The 22,796-nt window shown below is 38.2% G+C and overlaps 1 protein-coding gene across 6 annotated transcripts in view; it reads right to left on the bottom strand.

Moving 5' to 3' along the window:
• The window catches only part of Ptp99A (Protein tyrosine phosphatase 99A), a 1,182,303-nt gene extending 1,160,417 nt beyond the window's left edge, over positions 1–21,886 (bottom strand). For all 6 annotated transcript variants that reach the window (XM_083117414.1, XM_083117415.1, XM_083117417.1 and 3 more), the window contains exon 1: positions 21,186–21,886. In XM_083117414.1, coding sequence (XP_082973540.1) covers positions 21,186–21,267 — 82 coding nt within the window. In that variant the 5' untranslated portion in view covers positions 21,268–21,886. The remainder of the gene's footprint in view (positions 1–21,185) is intronic.
• Positions 21,887–22,796: the final 910 nt, after the last annotated feature.

The raw sequence follows: 22,796 nt of genomic DNA, 5'->3' as shown, positions 1-22,796 counted from the left end.
AGTGTGATGTAGTAACAACAATACTGGTCTTCATTTTGTTGGAATGAAGTGAGTTTAATACTTTTTGAAAATTTTCACACATCACCAACCATTATTTCAGTCACTTCGTTCACACTCACGACAATCTAATATTTCTGATGACTTTGCCTTTGTGTGTTCAGCTATACTCTGACCCGGTTATCTCTAGAGCAAGGCCACGCATAGAAAGGGCGCGAGTGCGCAGAGCGAAGCAGTACACGCTGCTGCGAAGGCTGGTAACTTCAGTCGCTTCCCCCTCCACGCAATCCCATTCTCTCTCACGTGTTCATTGGTGGAGCCGACTCGCGTCACTACTTGCGCAGAGACTTGTTTTCGTTCGCTTACTCCAGAGATAACAGGGAGAGAGTATATGTTCTGACAAGAATCTTGTGCAGTCACGGACATTTCTGGGTTGTAAAAATCCCACTAACTTTCAATGGGATTATTACAACACAGAAGTGGCCACCGACAGTGGCCAACATTGTGTTTGTTTAAGGAGTATGTGCATTCAACGAATGCAAATAACCAGTGTTGACGCACTAATAATCAACAGCAGCAGCATAGAATTCAATAATGTGGAAGTACATTCTGAAATATTCGCCAGTTTCTAGGTCCCAGGTGAAGTGCAACTATTGTCACACGTGCAACAGCTTAATGGAATTGATATCGCCGCATAGGTGTCCGTAGAGAATAAAATCGTAACACCATCCACATGCAGCAGTGCACTGAATCACGGTAAATAACAAGTAAAGCATCGAGATAATCCAACTAAAGCATTTAATGCTACAATGAGTATAATAAATTTGGCGTGCATAGCGAAGAAACTTTATCTTGTCAATCACAATCAAATTTCCTACAGTTCGAAATGACTTGGAAAACAGTGGGACGAGGGTTAACCTCAACGGAGAACTGAAACAGGTTATCCGCACCTGAATAAAATCATAGGTTATTTACTTAATCGGTAGCTATCATACACGCTAGTTTTATTTATTTACTACTATTTAGATATATTTCACGATTTTATGTTTCTATAACATCTTGCATTATTGAAATTTCTACTGCGAGAATATATCTTACATCTACTGTCGTTACAAATAGGAAAGTAATGCCTCAAACCACTTGATTCATAAATGTAAGTTTTCTTCATAAATAGTACGAATACATAAATACATACTACGTAGGATGAATACTGAATCTTTTTCTTATTTTTATCCATGCTATTCGATCTAATTCCTAGCAGGCCGCTTTGGCGGAGTGATTTGCACACCACGCTACGACGCTAGAGGTTCCGGGTTTGAATCCCAGCTTGAACATTGTGTTCTTTGTGAACCTCCAATTCTTCATATCAGTCGCGATTAGCCAAAAGTGGCAGAAAAGCGAAGTAAAATAATCCGGATTAATGAATCTAATTCCTAAACTTTAAAACAAGCCAGTACTAGACTCTTTTCCGGGAATCTCTGGAGAAAGCCAAGGAAAATAAGTCCTCTGCGCAAGACCGAGAGGTCTCGACTAATGACCGCGTCAGAGGGTAAGTAAGCGTATGGAAAGAAAAACGCGCAAGCAGCTACTAGCCGTTTGCAGCAGCGCGCTCTGCTTTGTTCCGCCCACTCGATATCCCATTTTTCCTACCGTTATGCACGCCCTTGCTCCACAGATTCCCGAGACAGAGTGTAGTCAAGAATTAATACAGATGCTATGCACAGCAGCAGAACAAATTTCTCATTGTGCATTCTTCTCTTTAAATATAGGTATACCAAGAGGCCCCATTTTAAACATGGTATTCAGTTAAACATCATCCTTGCATGTTTTTAAAAAATAGCTCTCCATCTCGTATTTAGCATTGCAATGCACAAAATGCAATATACTTTCTAAGTAATTAGATCGTATCGACCATAAAGTTGTATAGACAGTTTCAAATTACAAACATCCTGCTTTGTTGGAGGAAATAACAACGGTTTATGAACTGGAAAATTGAGCCTTTAAAGACTGTTAAACACACAAATTAGCCGTTCATAAAAATGAATGGTTTAATCCTTACAATTACACATATACAAAGTACTTTGCATAAATATAATGCATGCCATGCAACTAATTGATGTTATTCACAATAAATACGTAATAAAAGAAAGCTAACACGGAAACTTCCTTGGAAATTGAACATCTTGAAAAATAAATGATAAAATTCTCGAGTAAATGAAGAAAAAATATTGTTAATGTGAAACGGTATTATGTATAATACAGTATTTTGTTGCAACAATACTTATACCGTGGACTGGTGTCGGATGTACTATATCTGGTCTTGCCGATGTGATGAAGATTTGGTCGTGTGGCAATACAATTTCGGACTGGTCAAAGAATTTTCAGGATACAAAAGAACACTTCGCTGCTTCTATTTCTTGAATAATATCTTTCGGCTTAAAAGAAACGTGAATTCAGATAGATAGCTAAAAGAAATTTCGCGAGCCAGGAGCCAGCGAAATCCCTGTGGAACTACTAAGGCACACATTCCCATCTATTGATTCGGCAAATTCACTAATTGCAAAATCGACGAGTGCGAACTGTTAAAGTGCAAAATAATAAAAGAGAATGGTCAGCATAGAGAAACGAGCATTACGCCACACAAAAGATAATTATCAGAAACTTCTTCAAAATTCGGAAGCGTTGCTTATTATTCCGCAAATAACCGTTCTTGCGCTAATGGCCTACCCCTCCACAGGGAATTGAGTGTACGATCCACTTTTTTGTTGTTGTTTTGGCTTTTCCTCGCCGATGATAATCCCACACGGCCACCCTTGGGACAAAACCTGCTAATTCTTGCCTCTCAGATCTGGTCGGTACAATTTATAATTTTGACTACAGGCGAAACAAAGCCTCGAGCATTCATTTACATTAGCCTTTCCTAGCGGAGCGTCTCTGACCTCTTCCTCGTACGTTTCCATATGTGTACGTGTAATATGCGTATACTCTTCCCATTAATATTCCTCCATTGCGTTACGCAGTTAGCACACTGTAGCTCTTATGGGCTTTACATGTTTTTCACTTACACCCACGCATTCGCCATGCTCGTTGAAATCAAGCAATCTCGCACCTTCTAATACACCATGGAAACCTGTATTAAAGCCTGAAAGACGAGCAGAAACTTTAAAACGCAATGAAAATGAAAACTAATTATGCATCTAACAGGTATCTTTGATTTCTTAACGGAAGTTACACTTGGGAATTATAGGAATTATTTTGTTTGTTTTTAAGATTTGCCTAGTTAAAACTAAGATTTTATGGTAACATTCAGGATATTTCAATATGTCGCTAAAATTTGATAGATAAATTAATTTAGAATATTTAAACACATACACACATACAGGGTGTAACGAAAAAATGCGAATAAAGACTTCAGGAATGGATTCCTCATGTCGAGACAAGGGAAAAAGTTACATTAACATGGGGCCGGAAATGTACAATTTCTGAGTAATTCCAGATACACGTATTGGAACACGCTACTACCCTACTTGCCATAATTAACCTTCTTTTCTTCTCTTCATATGAGCAATCTATTCCTCAAGTTTTGTCCCGCGTTTTGGTTACACCTGGGACCCCTTGATCACAAGTCGACATTACCACTATGCCATCGGGGAGGCCATATGTACTCTGTATGCATGCGCATTATGTATGTCTGTGTTAATTAATGTTCTTTCTTAAGTATTACATCAAGTTACGTAACGTGTCAAGTGTGAGGGAACAAAGTTTGATGAAAGATTCATCGATTACTTTTAAGTCACTTTATGAACAGAAAGGCTAATCGGGACTGGAAAAGATTCATCGAATATACAGCATTACCCAATTTGCTTGAAAATGTATCATGTGAAAATAACATAAATCCAGAAAATTTGAAGTTTAAATATTTGCTACGTCATTTTCCAAAAGACATTTCTATTACAAATGAAATTACGTATTTTGTCGTGGTGCATTGAAAATATTTTGGTGTCAGAATTGATTGTAGAATATACACGATAATTACTTACATTAACTAGTTTCAATCAATAATTTTTATAAAATTTGACTGCTTGAGTGTTCAATTCCTGAACAGTAAAGTATGAGATTAAGATGGAAGGTTCAAACAAAATTGGACATATGTATTTTTAAAGATGTCATTTGTTGTGAAAGGATAACAGAGGAAGTCAGTGATATCAGAACGTCTCATCCTTATTCTCTTGCGACTCTCTTGCGATTTTTCAGTTAGCGCTTACTGACCAGTAAAATTCCCTGATTTTTCCACGGTCTGTCGCCATATTAATGGTGTAAAACTATATGTGTATTTTCTTATTTTGCGTTACTTTTCTTCCTCTGTTAGTTAATCGCGATGGTGATGAAATTGTAAATTTGAAATTGATGAAGGGTCACACACCAAAAACACACTCATGCCCAAACAGAGACTGGAACCAGAAACCTTCGGTGACGAGAACGTGAGTCGACTACTCAACGCGCTCAGCTACCAAGGCGGCCACCAATAATATATTACTAGAAGCAGTTTATTCTTAGGAAAATACATTACAAGAAATCTATATAACAAGTTTCAAAGATTTAGGTCTGGCTTTCATTACATAATCAGACCTAAATTTGTCATAAGATTTTTATACTGCAGAATTTTTCAATATTTATTCAAGTAAGCGAACTCAAGGCCAGGTTTCATGAATTTCTTGAAATGAAATCTCAGAACTAATTCTGAAACATAATTCACATGCAAACACTTAATCAAACGCTACATTTGACACCGAAAGAAATGCATGAGATGTGAAACAATGGACTGCAATTGGTTAATATTTTGATATGCATACATATAATATGACATACATATTATATATGAAGACATTATGAAGACTTATTTTCATATTATTCCATCTTCGACTCAATTCCTGAGCTAATAGTATTTAGAAATTATTTAAACTTATTCTTCATTCATATGAACTATTTCTTGCCCAATGATGAAAATCTGATGCGTTCAATCTCAGATACCACTAGAAGCATAATGTTAATAATGTTACAGATTGAGTACACAATGTGCATTGGAGTAGAAGTCTCAATTTATAGATTTGTATGTGCAAGTGTAGAGGAACAAGAAATGTGTGTGTAAGTTTGAACCACAATGAATTTCACACCAAGCACATACCCTTCAAATGTAAAAACACGAAAAACCAATATACTCCTATACTCACAATTGTATTCTTTCTGCGTTCTGGATGAGGCGAAGGTCTTTACCTTGCACAAAGATTCATTCAATCTGATTATACCGCAAATCATATACGTACATCCTATAAACTTTTTAAAACATTTCCTGATCTTATTTTCTTGAAGAAACGAAGCTCTATTATAAACACAAAAGAGCTTAATTCCTTTATTATAGAGAAAAAGAACACCCTCACGTTAATCTCTGTATCGTCACATACAGGAAAGAAGATTTTCTCAGCTCTGAAGATGGTGAAGAAAAGACTGCCTTGGAAGGAAATCCGGTTGAAAGGAAGCTCTCTTCTACTTGGTACGTTGGTAAATAATCCAAAATGAACTTTAGCATTTCAGCGTAAAGAATATTTTTAAAAATTTCATGAAAAACATAATTCACTAAGAACTGTGCTTCTCTCTTTTTGAGACAGGGTAAATTCACGAATGCTTCTCCTTTTCATTTTACGTTGTTAATATCTGAGCGGAAAGTAATATCCTTGAATGAAAAACATTCAAATAAATTTAAGAACACCTTGTCCCGTGACGAGTCTACACAGAAGAACGCCGTTCTACACATAATAAGACAAATCCCTCATCACAGAAACATTACATAGTAGTGTTATTTTACGTTTCAAGGAAGTCACAAATGTAATATTTCGCTTTTGCTGGCACCGAATATAGTCATCATTAGTCAAAATAATCACATCCAAATATATATATAGTGTCAGGATTTACACTGAAGTCGCGTAACATCAAGCGAGTTCAATGTGAAAGTATTCATCTGTTTCTGCATGTTTAAAAACTAATGGTATGTGTGCTCTCAGAAATCACGTAACACGTAGTGCAAGATCCTTTACTCTTTACAGATCTAAAGTGCAGTGAAAAGAAGCAATGAGGATCTCTGGATAAAAAAAAAAAATATGCAAAGCCTGAAGTACTAAAACAGACACACGGAGAGCAAAGCGTTAAGCAGATGCAAAACAGAGCTTCCAGCACTTCAAATTAAGAGATATATCACGACTGTATGGATCTTTTTTGTGTAAGTGCGTGAATGCTACGACTAAGCCATCTTGTTAGTGTAACCAACATAAATTTTTTCTTGAAAGAAATTCTGGACCGGGATGGCATGTACGAAAAACGAATCCTATACTGCACTTCCTGTCATTCATATTATTATGCACGTCAAAATATCCCAGTTGCATTACAGATACTTGCTTTTGATGTGACTTGTGAAATGATAATATACTTGAGATGATGCCTGAAGTGAGAATGTAATAATGTACACAAGGCAGCGAAAGTTATTAGATACAATATTTATATAGTTCCGTTAAAAATTTAAGCTGGCTAAAAAATAATGAAACGACACAATACATTTCGAGTTTCCCTCAGCCAGCTCAGGAGTGCTTAGACATTATTGAAGTTTCCTTGAAAATTTAGACTGTGTAAGAAGTTTTGTTGGACTTTTCGCAAAAAAAAAAAAACTCTTGAAAGTAGTGTGAGAGAATCGAAATAATCGAATCGGAAAACTTCCAAAATGAGCAAAAATTGCCACTTTATTGATAGCCGTAAGAAATATTTCTGCTATATGTCAGATTTTAATGCATCTATTTTTCAGGTTCAAATAATTCTAAATTATTCTGGTTCTAATAACAGCAGAACGTTGACTTTCGGATAGAAATCGGAACATAAATTACAAACTTTATTTTTTGACTTAAAACTACAGGATAGCCCATGAATTGAAAAGTTCAACATTATCACCATTACAGTTCCACTAACAAAATATTAATAGCTTGGTGGATAACTCTGTTGACAGTAATCAAGTGAGCTACATTCCCAGACCTTCAATATATTGGGTTGTTTGCAGTAGATATATTCGAACTATACGTCTGGTACAAAATTTTACGTTTAGTACCGTTCTGTCTCCAATAGCCTTTGTCAATATAAAATTTAACTGTTTCATATTGTGGATGTCGTCGGTATTCCATCTCTCTAGGATAATATTAGAGAAAATAATGTACGCTCAAATACGGAAATTGGTATGTGTACGAAATATATATATATTTTTAATTCATGCCAGAGTCTGAATTTGAACTCAGAGCTCCTGACTTTGCGGTGTCAGACGCTAACTGCTAGGTCATGAAGGCCTAGTGACAGTTTGATTTCAGGAAGGAAAGAAGGTTGAAGTGACCAAAAATGTATCTGTTCCGTGACGTAATTTCCTTAGACATCATTTCCTACGCAAAACATCTTGAAATAGCTAATTACGTAAAACAATCCAACTCTAAGTCGCAACCATATGTGGTTTCCTGCATTTTATTATGAAACGAGAATGCTGACGGGGGAAGTTCCGGTACATGCAACAGAATTCCACGATTAATATGTAAATTAGCACTCAACGAACTGGAGCCACCAAGCCAGGGAGAAATAGTTAGGTACCGTACTGGAACAACAATAGTCATCACTCGGTCGAAGGTCCCAGGGTCAAACTTCCCTGTCAGACGTCCCAGGTCAAGTTTATAATCATATTAACGCCTTCTACCGTTATGACTTTTGCAGTTTAACTCGCATATTTATACCAGTGGCAATGGTCGTGAAGAATGGATGATGGTTACAACGAAGTAAACCCTGTACCAGCTAACTGTAGACCAAGCGAACGAAAACAAGTCTCTGCGCAAGTAGTGACGCAAGACGGCTCCACCAATGAACAGTGAGAGAAACGAGAATGCGTAATGGCCGACTTGAGTTGCCCGATTTCCCTGCTTTGCTCTGTAAGCGTTGCAAAATTTTGAAAGCGACAATATCGTACGCACATGGCAAAAGGACCGTATTTCTCCAGGTCCGTAAGCTTGGTTTAAGAATTTCTTAGGGATAAAACTGAAAGAGCAAATTTTGACAAGCCGTGCATTTAGCGTGTGGACTAAGGTCTGGTCCACGGTCTGGACCGTGCGGTTGGCAACGCTGCGCTTTCACCACTCGATTTCCCTCCTCCTCCTCTGCCGTTATGCACGGCTCTGCTCCACAGTTAGCTGGGAAAGGGTATAGACGAATGGACACTAGCAATCCGGGATGTAAAGAAAAATTTCAATTATGTTATTTTGCTACAACCAATACTTTCTTTGCTTTTTAGGGGTTAGAAAGAGTGTCTCGAGGCCTTCGGTTGATTGATTTTCATCATTTTCAGTAGGGAGACAAATTAATATGTACTGTATAATATATACATAATAAGAAATCCAAAACTGTAATAAGACCAGAAAGGATGTCCTCTGTATGAGATAAAATTCATGGTACTAGACTCAAACGAAAAATGGGCAAAAAATGACAGAAAAGGGTTACAAAACACTAACACCAGAAATAACTGTCCTACTGTGGTGATCTCATATCTAATATTAATCTAATATAATCTCCTATCTTACACGGTATTCACATATGTGTCCTATTGTCGACATAACTTTATTGGTGCACTAATTCAAGTTTATTTACATTGAGTAAATGTCAATATTGTGCATAGTAGTGTCAAATTTAAATGTTATGCATATTGACGGTTGAATTAATTCCTTAAATTTAGTCATTCTAATAATAATAATCCGTGACTCGACAGTCCTGGAAGAGCCTTGGCCTACCTCCCGACTACCAGCCTCCGTCCCACAATCCTACCTAGAGGTGTGGAGATCTCCAACCGGTAATGGAATGACGTGTGGTCAGCACGTCGAACCCTCAGCCGTTATAGGAGATTTCCGAGACCGGATTACGCTTCTCACTCGTAGATCCCCAATTTCCAATTGGGTTGCCACAGGTCCTATACACAGGTCGAAAACCTATAAGAGATTGAACCCATGCGGACTCGAACCCATGCCGTCCCGCAGTCGGATTCCAATGAACAGCGCCTTAAACCGCACGGGCACGGAGGAAGACTAAATTTAGTCATTAATTTATGCAAAAAATAAAAATGTGGCAAAAATAGTATATCTTTATGAGACACTTTATCAATGGTAAATTATACAGGAAATAAATTTACTTTTTCGTGTAGTATAAATGTAGAAAGTTAGTAACATGTGTGGGAGGGATGTGTGCATGGTGTCGGTTTTCATTCCTAAACAATTCACAAACGGCAAACAATTATCCACCCCCTTAAGATAATTGTGACGATAAGGAACAAAATAACAAACGAGCATTTCCCACATTCAATTTCCCTAATTGTCGCCACTAATATGACATCTGTCATATCTTCGAACACATTTTAGCTACCACAATGGCAATAGAGCTAGTCAAAACAACAATAGCTTCAGAGAACAGCAGTGCACATTATTCTACATTAATTAATTCTCCGAAAAAATCGATACGAGTCAACGGAGGAAACAGGCAAAAAGGAAAACAAGAGGGACAGCAAATCAAACGTATTTAATCGCGCTCGTGTGTTGAGTCTAGTTCAGAGAAGATTAATTCTGTATCGTTTATTATTTTCTAATATATATATTGTGCTGCACAGCTTAGCAAAAGAGGCAAACGATAGGTTGATATCGATTGGCCTGGTTTCCTAACAAGGTGGACCGCCCTTTAAGTATAGGGATAATTGGTATCTTCTGTAATGTTCGGAGATCACGCCAGGACCTTTGAACACGGCACGTAAGATGTTTACTCTGCTACCGATACTTCCGACTCGGAAAATGCGAAGTAAGACAGGTGTGAAACGATCACGTATGGGCAAGCAAAGCCAAAATGCGGGCAATAATTTAACAGTACCCACGTGTTCATGTTGAGTTTTCCAAAATATTCCACTGGTAGCATGCAAAATACAAAATTGTCGTCCTAAAATGTAGCATGCTCAATATTTTGAATTGTAAAATCGCTTATCTCGAAAAAGTGTTTTTAGTCTAGTAGACGAGGTTGTCTATGCAAGCTGTAAGTCAGAGAGGGTTCTAACCAGAAGTATCGATTTTTTTTCCCGTTAACTTAAAACGGGTTCGTAAACTTCATAAAAAACCAAAATAAGCTATTATGAGTCACCACATTAAAAGAAAAAAAAACTTCTCAAGTTTAACGATACTGCATATATCTAATAATTATGAAAATAAATTTTAACTTTAAAACCGTAAAATCGAATGAAACCCAGAAAAGGGATAATGTCAGCCCAGAAATTTTAAGGCTGTGGTGTCGTAATCAACGATTTGAATAGAGTTTTGTAACATCGCCAAGCTATTGTAAGGAAACTATATTATACAGACACGATATGTAGGCGTTATTCCTTAGCTCATTCTTGAATTTATTTTAGATCTTTTTTATGAAGCGCTTTCAGGAACATTTGGTTAATCGCGAGGATGAAGATGAAGTTGTTGGCATACTCACAGAGGTGCGAGGTCGAGTCTGACGAGATCATGAGTCCACTTTATGCACAACAAGGCTAATAGGGACTGGACCTACAGTTTAAAGTGGGATTCGATCATTGTGCAATGTGAATTCACCCGGTATCGAACCCAGAACCCCTTGATTAAAAGGCGGCGACGTTACCACTACGCCATAAGGGAGGCTCTGAACCTAAAATTACTTGATGGGTGGTAAGTGTGAGTTCTTTACAATGATAAATATACCGCGTATGATTGGATGGAAAGTTCACAGGATATGGTTTGATTTTTGTTATTTAGCGGCTTTACTCCACTTTTAGCTAATCGCGACGATCAAAATGAGTGATATGATGAAATTGATTAAGGAATGCTCGCAAAGAACACCCATGCCGGGATTCGAACCCTAGACCCTTGGTGACGTAGCGCCCTGTGATAACCACTGCGCCAAGGAGGTCGGCTGAAGGTTTACATGAGATCCTATCATTATTTCTTGTTACTCATACTTTCACATTCATAGCGTGATTGAATTGAATAAGTACTGAAAAATACTACTTAAAGGTAAAGTTTTACCTAACTTTTACCATCAGATTATTGTCATTACATGCGCCGCTCACTTGAATGTAAAACAACATAGATATGATCTTAACATGGTACGGTGTTTTGCGGCTCAGTGCCATTAATTTAAAAGCTCATGTTGCGACGACAGTCTAGTACCTTATAATTAGGCATGGGTGACTTCGATTTTCAGCGTATCATACTATTGATCCTCTTCAGGTATAAACTCAAACGGCTCTTGAAATTTGAAATAAGGAAATACTCGTAAGAAATGAGGAAAAACTCCCACTGACAAAAGCAAACTTCCATAACAAATTAAAATGCGTGCGTGAGGTTTAAAATATAATCTCTCCAACATAATGTATTACAAAGCCCCAAAAAGGGTAGCCTTATTTGAGCTTAAAAGCGCTCGGAATGTTGCAATGACATAATTCCACTAATGCTTGGTCTGCCAGAAAGGATTTGTCAAGCCAGGTTGCTTATGTTTGAAACCATACGTGATTTAAAGAGCTGATATAGATGTTTTAAATATTACTCTAAAATCTGTCATTTTAACGTGCGTGAACGTTTTATAAATTTGACCGATTCTGACAAAGCTTTGAGACTAAATACAATGTTTCCCAGAATGGGTCGTATTTGTTATATTCCGTTATCAAGGTAAACCTTCTTCCAATTTAACAAAAGAACGAGAATCAACATCTATCTTATTTCGGTACACCTTATTCAAACAGTATATAAACCATGAAAGTGCTTTAGACCAAACCATTAGGTTTTTGTATAGTAGTTAACGCTTTTGTTTTGTAATCATGGGGTCGCAGGTTCGATTCCCGGTGGATGACACAATATACTCGGATCTCACTTTACAATGTAGGCACAGAACCGATAAGCCTACAAACCCCGTAAATTCGGATAAAATAATAGTAATAATATTGGTAGTATTCAATGCCCTATCAGTGTGTCCCGAATTCGAATCTCGGACAGTTGACCACACAAGCCAAAAAAAAAAAAGATAGAGTAAAAGACAGATAAGGAAAATTTATGATAATGATCAGTTTACTCGAAATAGAGAACATACCCCCTTTCAATGTTCCAACTTTGATCCTGGTTATATCTATGGGGACGTATATATTTTTTTTATTTCGCTTACTTTACGTCGCATTTGTACCTTTTTGGGTAATCGCGACGATGAAGAATGACGACCTGATGAATTAGATGATGGGACAAACACAATGATACATCCATTCCTTAAACATGGTTTGAACCTGGGACATCTGGTGAGCCTCTCTAAAAGCTCCGGCACAGAGACCGAGCAGATCAGAAGGCAGGAGAAAAATATTTAATGATTTAAAGGAATTTTTAGATCGACCGTACACTATGTAAGACAAATCGGCGATTGGGGTTCTATATTTCCTGCACATTAGACTCAAGCTAGTGTACATGGCTTTCTTGACTCCTCAGGTATTTTTAACCACCTTGTATTCAAAGAGATATATATCTCTAGTTCGATCTCATACAGAACACTAAGTTCATGCATAATTAACCTCTGTGTACAAAGTTGACTTTAACACAAGGTTTGGAAAAGTTTATTGTTGACATTTCTTTTCCTCACACTGGAAACGTTTTCACAATAACCAAGCCATTCTGCATTCCTTTCGGGTATTCGTGTCACTTCAAATTGCAGCTTAAAGAGGAAAAAAAGCTTGGTATTGCAGCTCGTGCCTCGAAGCTTCCGAAAAAGTAATGGAATAAGCAAGACAACTCGTTAGGTGAGAGAAACTCGACCATAAGAACGTAAAGACATCTTGTTAAACGATCTTGGAGCAGCGCCCTGAAAAGCAATTATTATTCCTTATACAATTCTCCCTCCCGCTTCCTTACTGGGTCCAGCGCATGATCCTGTCAGAAGGCAGCCAAGCATGACTTGAAACATCAGGGGCTATCTTGGATAGGAGGAGGAGGGGAGAGAGAGAAAAGCTCATCAGCGGATTCTTTCTCGAAAACCTCATCGGAAACCAACCTAGCAGATCGAGGCGAGGAGGTTGGCAAGAAATGCAGAAGTCAATGATCGAGATCTGCAAAAGAAGATCTAAATGCCGGGCATAAAGGGGGAAGAACCAAACATCACTGAACCATTGTCTTGCTCAGCAGACACCTTCCTCTTCCTCCGACGATTGCATTGCGTGGCGACGGATCTAACAAAGGGAGAGGAAATAAGCCACGAGGAATTAAAGACGATACAGCTCCTACCAAAGTGGATTGCTTCTTCCATAACTGCGCTCATATTGAAGATTACTTCAAGTGTTTCCAATCAAAGGACGGCCCCGATGGCGCTGTGGATCTGTTCGACCTCCTCCTCCGAAACCCTTGGGAAACGGACAAAACCGTCAGCGGCTTCATATCTCCTGATCGCATTGTACTGACATTCTAGCAACCCAGGAGATACTTATTTAGATCATGGCTATCTTAATGCGGTGAACAATCATACTTGGACTAACTGCACGAGAAGTTAGTCACGTCTGAAGGTCAATGACGCGAAAACGTGCTATAAGAAGGATGATCACGAAGATTAAACGAATGATACGGTGATGAATACCCAAGGTTGCCGCGAATTCTACCACCGCTTGTCTACCTTCCGCCAATTACTCGGAGAAATAATCAATTACAATAAATACCCATTGCATTTATTAATGGCATACAGAATGAATTAACATTAAGCTTCTTTGGACTTCCATAAACAGTTATTAAGCATAATTCTAATGGTACTGTTTATGACGCAAACATACAGACACGTATTTTTTTAAGTCATTGTCTTTAAGAGAAAAAAAATGAAGATAATTCTGAGTTCGAATATCATGCAAGAAATGAACATAAATTCTTTCATGTATTGCAATTATTTTGCATTTTCGGTGTGCATTTCTGCAGATATAAGCGGAACGTCAACTCAATGGCCAATCAAACTGACACACGATTTCACATTCTACAGTTCTACGTTCTAGCCCAGACCAGTGCCTTTTGTTTGTCTTTTCATCAACTTTTCCTAATTATCTTTATCCTCTCGATTAACTTTAAGTGTTGCAAAAGCAATATTTTCTAACCAAAAAACAAATAAAAAGGACGGAAAAATAAAAATAATACGCACAGTTTCACTTATCAATAGTCGAAGCGGAACATTTATTGAACTCTGAACATAAATAAATGAACTTCCGCTTTCTCTATAATCCCCTTTCCAGAGAAGAGGCTTTTGAATTCAGAGTGTGAAAAAATCCTCCTAATCTTCTCCTGCAAGTAACATTTTTTCATGCCTTACCCCGCAGTTCTAATTTCAATTACCGACGTTGGCGCACTAGTTTTTAAATACATTAACAACGAAGGCAAATACATAAAATCCTCACTCAGCTTGCAGTAGTCTTCTTGAAGTTAATGCTCTTGAAGTTCGTAAGCACACGAGCACGTATTCTTAATAAAAATTAGCATTAGAAGTAACGAGACTCTTTCTTATACCGAACTTGTGTTGAAAGGGTTAACACGGGAAAACGAACCAAGTGTAATTGTGTCAATCGACACATTTTTAGTTCTGCGTTTAGTCTTAGTTTATAAGTTGAGTTGAATTATTGCAGAAATTGTTGTCATATGTTTCATCTACACATTGATTGATTTTACTTCGCTTTTCTGCCACTTATGGTTAATCGCGTAGATGAGGATGAGTGATCATATGAACATCATAGAACACCAATGCCGAGGTCGGGATTGGATCCCGGGACCTCTGCCGTCGTCTTCTACACATTAAATGCAAAATCCCTAATATACGGTTTCTATGTTTTAATATTTGAAATGTACATTTTATATATTACAGTAGTTCTTTGTTGCTACCTGGCAGTATTGAAGCTGCTCTGAAGATAGTATTTTTTAATTGCGTAATTTCGCTATCGTAGCACCTTTTGAATTACGTACATTTCAGCAAATGCTCTGAGGTGCAGTGAGTAATGTAGTTGTAGATAATTTATATCCACAGTAACTACATATTTTACTAGTGTTTTTAAAATAGAACACTCAGAAACCACGCGTATTTTAAAGCTGATCACCCTAATATATACCTTGAAATACTATATTTTTTAAAAAATATGAAGGTATTGACAGTAAGACTGAAACCTTGGAACCCGTGGTGGTACGATATCTATATCTCAAGATACAGGAGGAAGCAAAACGCTCCCCAACACTTCTGGATTTTTTCATGACACGTGAAACCAAGAAAATCGATCGGGTATTTACGATAATCAATGAAAAAATCCTTACCTCATTTCTTCTAGTTGCTGATATACTAAACAAAAGGAAGGAACAGTTTGAGAGTGGGAACACTGGTCTTTTAACAAGGGAATTGCTTAATGATGCATACTATCGAGCTTAGATTAACATTATTTGTCTCTGAGAGTCTTTTTAAGATCACGCCCAGCGATTCCACGAAGCAAGGTCGATATTCATGACCAAGCTCGGTTCACGTTAAAAGAAAAACACACGAAGGAGATGCATGTGGTGAAAACCTTCAATTATAGGCCGAACTTAGGTATAATTGTCAAAAAAGAACTTCTGATTTCTCTAATTACGCCCACAATTAAATTGGTAAACCATATCATCATTTACGTTTTGATTAATTTACATTTCCAACCTGCGACGAGGATGAATAATGCTTAGATGAAATTATTTTAAAAAAATACTAACATATTCCCTAGAATTCGAACCGGAAACATGCAATGGCGAGTTCGTGAGACGGAAACTCAACATGCACTGCCACCAATGTAGGAGATTCCCTTTCAAAACAATTATTGGCAAATTGTAATTGTGATAGTTTATTAGTCTTCAGTGTTGAGCACAGCAGATGTAAAATGAACTACTATTTTATACAATCAATTCATTATAATCAAATGCTTTATCAATTTATGGTAAAAAATTGTTTGCGTAGTCTTCTATTGAACACTGCCTTCCTGTTGACCGAGCGAGTTCATTGGTAAACACACGATCTCACCTCTGGAAATTCCGGGTTCGAATCCCGGGTTACGCATTGTTGTTCCTTTGTGCATGTCACATCATCGATGATATATCCAATCATCAATCGTTGTAATATTCGCGATTACCCTACATAGGCGAAAACTAACGTACAAATAAGAAATATGCACAAACAAATTATATCGAGAGAGCACGAAAGGAACATTTCAACAAAATGATCACTGACAATCATCGACAGAGCATTTTATATGCTAACTACTTATTCTTTTTCTCTTGAACAAGCTTCTTTGGCGGCGCCGAACGAACTTCCCTGATGACATAGCGCTAACGTCTTCGCCTTGTAATCAGGGGGTCCGGGGTTGGATAGCCGATGGAGGCACATAGTGATTCGGATCTCACTTTAAACTGTAGGTCTAGTACCGATTAGCCTATCTATGCATAAAGGGGACTTAAAACAAAACTCAAACAAACTAAAAGGGCCGTACGTTCGAATGTATTTAACCAAACAGATCCACATCGTCGTGATTAACCTAGAGAGGTGGAAAAAGCGACGTATATACATAGATAAGAACATTCCTTCTTTTCTCATCAAGGTTTAATTACCAAAATTATTGATGTAATAAAATAAACTATAATAATAATAGTTAATACTTGTCACTAAATGGTAGCATCAAGAATACAACAAAAGCTAGGTCGTTGTATTCCTTGATAAAGATGGATTTTTTTTATGCGAGAAAAAGGAATGAAAATGAAACATTATTATCAGTTGACATATTTTAAATATTTTAACCCACAAAACATAGTCGGTTATATTTATAGTTCGCAAGAAAATTTCGGTATGAAAAATCCACGGATGTCTCCGTGAATTTGGTTTATCCCGTGTAATTCTCAATATTTTCATTTTCAACTAGGAAAATAATTCCGAAAACGAAAATAGAATCCCTTACAACTAGTTCGAAATAGACGTGGGTTAATCTCAGTACTGCCACGAGCAGTAAATAAAAGTGGAGGACTAAATTAACACTAACATTTAATGGGTAAGGCCTGCCAGGCGGGATTTTCGGGCGACGCAGTGTGTCCAGGCTTTGATTCCCATGATAGATGATTCCCCGCTAATTCTAATTCAAATAGTTTCCCAATTGGACAGAACCAAAATTCGCAGTCTCAACAGGAGGACTAAACCGCACCATGTATATCGGTGTGCCTAATACACCAGATATCCGTTGAAGCTTATATAGAAAGATGATCATTTTCAACACATTTTCTTCTTTACAGGCAAGTTAAATTTAAATCTGAAAGCAATATATTGATGTTGACTACTATTTTGCTACTCGAATAGATTGGTTGTATTTATACCAATATCACAATCATAGTCTCCAGTCATCCGAGTCTCTTTATAACTAATAAACTCCGGCCAGAATCTTGTGTTCCGATTTTACGACTCTGTTCTGTCAATGTTTCAAATGGTATTGTGAAAAACTAGGATAGTCTCCGTGGCTTATGTTTAAGCAACAACGTGACTTCTACTGGCCCATGTAATATATACGCTGGTAATGGACCAATGGACATACTATCATCTCTGTTAAAAGTTCCGTAGAAATACGCAACGCAAAATAATCAAGGAAAAATAAGAATTTTTGTTTTAGTTGTACTGTTCAGTAATCACGACACGCGACCGTAGCATTCATAATTTAACAAAAGTCGCAAAAACGTGTTAAGTCTTCTCTGCGAAGTTCACGTTCATGCATGCACGTTAATTAGGCATACACCTGCAGCACCCAAATCATCAAGATTTCCTCGAACTGAGAGTCGAACCTGGATATAATAGATTACAAGAGGATACCCTTAACCATTATGCTATCGGTCAGGTCCGCGATCGCCGAAAGGTTAGTTCAGTCGGAGCAGTCCGACTTTCCGACTTGTAACTTCCTTTGTGTATTAATATAATTTTCCCTTAAAAATGCTAGTTATTGACTTAATAAAAACAACTACTGTTAATATAAATTGGGAACTTTAAGGCTTAGAGATTGGAATATTTTCTTGATAGCTGATAGATGCACGTATACAGCAAAAACAGCTCAAGGTGCCAGATTTAGAATCAGAAGCTCAATGTTGGATTTCTCCAAACCAGCACGATCAGCTAAAAAAATATTTATAGTCCCTAATTTTTACTACACGGAAACACGGAAAAATATTCGTGCACGCACGGACGAAAAGGTCACTTTAGAATTTATTGACAAAACGAGGGGCTGTGATCTGTTCGAACTCTATGTTTGAGCTGCGAGGTCCGCCGAACATTCTGGATTCCTAATACGTTGCGTAACCCCTACACCGTAAACGCCGGCTCAGACATGTTTCAGTGGACTCTATGAACTCCAAATGACAGTATTTGCATTGGTAAAGGGTTGAGAAATTATTTATATTAATTGTAAGACTTATTTATTCAACAATTGAATTTTCTAAAAGCCTTGAAAATGAAATATTAAATATAAATCCTTTACTACTGTTGTTAATATCACTTGGTAAAAGACATTCAGTTTGTGCAATGGAATGATAAAGAATCTCCAACACGTCCATATTCGTGAAAAAACGTTTAGTTTCGAATATAAGGTGTGTTGGATTTGATCTGTTATAATTTCTTATCTTTTTAATATTATAATAATATTATATATTATTATTATTAGGTATGCAAATTATCGTGATGATGCACGACATACACTTTTAGAATTGGTGCGCGTTCTATAGCATCCCGACACTATAAATTTTATTTCAGAAGTAAAAAAATATCGAATCATAAACTTGTAAGTATAAACAAAACTACATTTGTACTATCTGCACAATGATTTTGGTACAATATAAAGTTTGCAATCAGCGCGTGAGTCAGGCAATCTCCTGCCGTAAACTCTCAAAAAGTCTGAAGTTCGATTCCCGCCGGGATATCTTAAAAAAAAAAAAAAAACTCTCAGCCGGATCGTGACGGCCGCAAATAAATCAAGTACAATCTGCCAAAAATTTCCCCGAAAGCGGTTCATCAACAAAACTATTTCCTTTGCCGATTGCTCTTCCTTGACCAGTTCACCTTAACGGCATAGAAACAGGCAAACAAAATATTTGGCACAAGTCTTTTCATTGTGTGACATCAAAGTACCGAATGTTATAGTTTTTAATGAATACCCTACGCAGTATAGTTCTTTAGTACAGGACAAGATGGCATGATGCTCACTCAGAAGCCACGGTTTATTGAACTAAACGTGGAACGTGTAAACACAACTGCTTTCGGTACACGTTTGAGACTTGGCCTTTAATCTAAAGAGGTGTTCGAACAACTAAAGTGCATCGGCACCGGGACTCGAACACGGGAACACTGCGCTATCCAGCAGGCTAACTTCAGGTCTTACTCGCGGTAGAAATCAGGCCACCATTACTTTATTAAACCTTGCAAATTACTTAAAAAAAAAAAAAAAAAGGCAGTACACAGTTAACACGTGAAGGAACTCTGGGTCTGGTGACAAACGTTGTGTGTGAAAGTGGTCAACGCTCCTATGGTTGGTAGGGTGGCCGCAGAAGATAGGAACCGACTTATAAACTGGGCGACAGCAAAGTTAAACATCCAATCCTGTTCACAATTCAAACTCAGGAAACGTGAGTTGTATACGCGCTGCGTTCGAACTTTCAGTGTGGCGAGCAAGGAATCAACGTGCACGACCTGACGTTTGCCCGCGTGCTTTCCACTTAGCACGGGAGAATACTTTTCATTTCTATACTACTACGGGCAGTCAAATTGGGAAAATCTTTGCAAGGCGACAGTTTAATTCACTGAACTCTCCATGAGGCTAACTCATGTTTCTTCTTGCCATTGTTACTTCCAGTAACTCATATATTACTGTAGAAGAATGTTCACGTTAGCCAAATAACTCTCAAAAAAACGATTAAATATAACCAAGCAGTTTAGCTTCCTTTAACAAAACTTGGAAGGATGTCCTGTCGTTAATAGTTACCAGAAATGTGTGTCTCTGAAATAGTGTCGCAAGTGCTGAGATATGTCTATCACTATTATGTACAACTGCTCAGTTCCTTTTGTTAAACGGTCACTGCACTATGTAAATGAAACAGTGTTTACACAACAAAATTCATGGCGTCGTTGCCTTGTAATCAATGGGTCACGGGTTCGATCAATGGTGGAGACATATTACATTCGAATACCACTTTAAACAGTGGGCCCAGTGTCGATCAGCATACCCGAGCATAAAGTTGACCTACAGTTTGAAGTGAGATCCGAACCATTGTGCAACGTGTCTTCATCGTGCATCGAACCCGGGATCTCTTGATTAGGTAAACAAAGTAAGCCACAATATACTCGAGGGATGGGGAAGTATGGCATGAGGATCGCATTGGTGCTTAATTTTTATTTGATCAAATTTCTGGAGTCACCATAAGTTTTCACAATCAAAATAAAATTGGACATACGGGTAATATTGTCGGTTGTTTCGTCGCTTTTCCACCGACGCAGGGTAACTCCGACATTGAATATAAATTATGATATGAAACACATGTAAGTACGAAACACAAATAAGTGCCAATGCACTGGGCGGAACTCGTACTCAAAACCTTCGAGTGTAAATCGCAAGTTACCCTCAACGCTCTCGGACCTCGCAGCTAACAAATGCGGTTGGCAAACCCCCTTTAGAATTCATTACTGGGTAAGGCTCGTATTATTGGGCGCTTGTTTCCCATTCATTGTATCACCCGATCATTTCCATTTAGTGCCAATTCTAAAACTTTCGTACATGCATCATCATAAAGTTACATTAAAGAAATCACTTCAAAGAAATTGTAAACACGAAGTTTGTATTGTATGATTTTTGTAATCATACGGGCCAAATATTGTATTTTATCCTGTGTTTTGAACTTCCAATGGCATATCACAACGCTACGAGTTAGTTGGTATTTTGCCAGAAACAAGATGACTCAGAGGTGCACGCCCATTTCCATGAAATTGCCGAAAGAAAAAAACACCCAAAACAACCAGCTTCAAACACTACGAAGATAAATACTTACCGAAAACTCTTCCTCCAGCGGTCACCTCGAAATAAACCAGAATGAGGCACAAAGCTGAGATGCCATACATTGTCAGGAACATCGACTTGAGGAATCTGAAGTGTTCATGCCAAAGCAAAACGAGCCTTGCAAAATGTCCTTTGGCAGGCCCTTCCTGAATTCAACATTTCTGCGAGTCACGCCGTAAACAGAGGTCAGCAAGATCTTTAAGGTATAGCCATGCCAGAGGAAGCTCCGTTCCCATGCACACACACATACACACTTGAACACGCACCAGTGTGAGCTATCCTTGCTCCACCAATATATTAAAAATCACAAGTTTGTGAAAATTATTAAATATTTCTGATTTACAATATGGCCAACTTTGTTGGCATTTAATCGTTGCGGGGGAGGAAAAATAATCACTATTTTTTTGTACAAAAATATCCCGGCTGTCACTGTTATTCTCTTTCGATATCAATATTAACCACACAAAGCACAGTGATCGAGTTCGGTTTGACCGAGCTTCAACGTATCAGCTGATCGGGTTTCACATCTACTTCCCGTCAAGTTACTCGCACTAGAAAAATAAATCGTAGGTGGAGATATTTGCAACAAAGTTTACAGCACGCCGGCAAGAGCGCGGAGATGTGTTGACAATATGTTGTGGTCTCAAGCCCAAGTCAGACAACGCTCACACGCTACGACCTACACCGCACATGGCCGTTCTACTACTAACTTCAAACCCATCGCGCGCCACTCGCCCGCTGCTTAAGTTGCCTACAGAGCCCTCACGCGGCACTTTGGCGAAACGCGGAACGCCCGCTTGCCTACCAGCCCACTGAGAGCTCAGTGGCAGAGCCAGTAGCCACCTTGCCCGCAGCATTACGTTCACCACCAAAGACGACTCAAACACAAATGCGAGGAAATGATTTACAGTAGACATAAATTTTAACACCCATGGCAGAGATCGCGCTACGAAAGGCAGATGATGATCGATAAATGACGTGCTCATTTCTTGAAGTCCCGTCTACATTATTGCAATACTTTACATGCTTCTTAGGGCTCGTCTACGCAGCAATTCTAACCCCGATATAACTTCAATTGGAAAAAGGTTGTACAATCTAAAAAGAGGTTCTCCATTTTGGTGATTTTATGACGATTTTTTAACTCTTGGGTTAATGAAGATGCATGATGAACTGATGTGGCAATCACAATCCTTCCTTACACAGGGTTCGAACCTGGGACCTCAGGCTTCGTAGCGTGTTATGATGACCATTCTCTAACACAGAGGCTGGTTCACAAGGAATGCATATGTAGTTTTATGCATGAAAAGCTCTCTGGATGATTGGGGTCATCTTTTTTTTCTCGGAGAATCAATACAGCTACCGCGTAACCAATTGGTTGCGCTTTCAGCTTTATTGTGAGAGGTTCCGGGTTCGAATCCTTGCAGGAGCTCCGAAATATCTGTGTTGGTCCAGCAATGTGAGGAAAATTTGGAAGCTACTTCAAAGCAATAGTAGTGGACTCCGGTCTCGGGAGTAAGAAAAGAGCGGCAATGGGGCAAGATGAGCTGTCCACGAATCACTCAATGAAATCCCGTTTGGCAGGCAAAATGTCTGTTTCGGCCAC

This window comes from Lepisma saccharinum, chromosome 2, assembly GCF_977018435.1.
Source record: "Lepisma saccharinum chromosome 2, izLepSacc3.1, whole genome shotgun sequence".
Taxonomy (NCBI): domain Eukaryota; kingdom Metazoa; phylum Arthropoda; class Insecta; order Zygentoma; family Lepismatidae; genus Lepisma; species Lepisma saccharinum.
The sequence above is the reverse complement of the archived record's forward strand: the minus strand, read 5'-3'. Positions and strand labels throughout refer to the sequence as shown.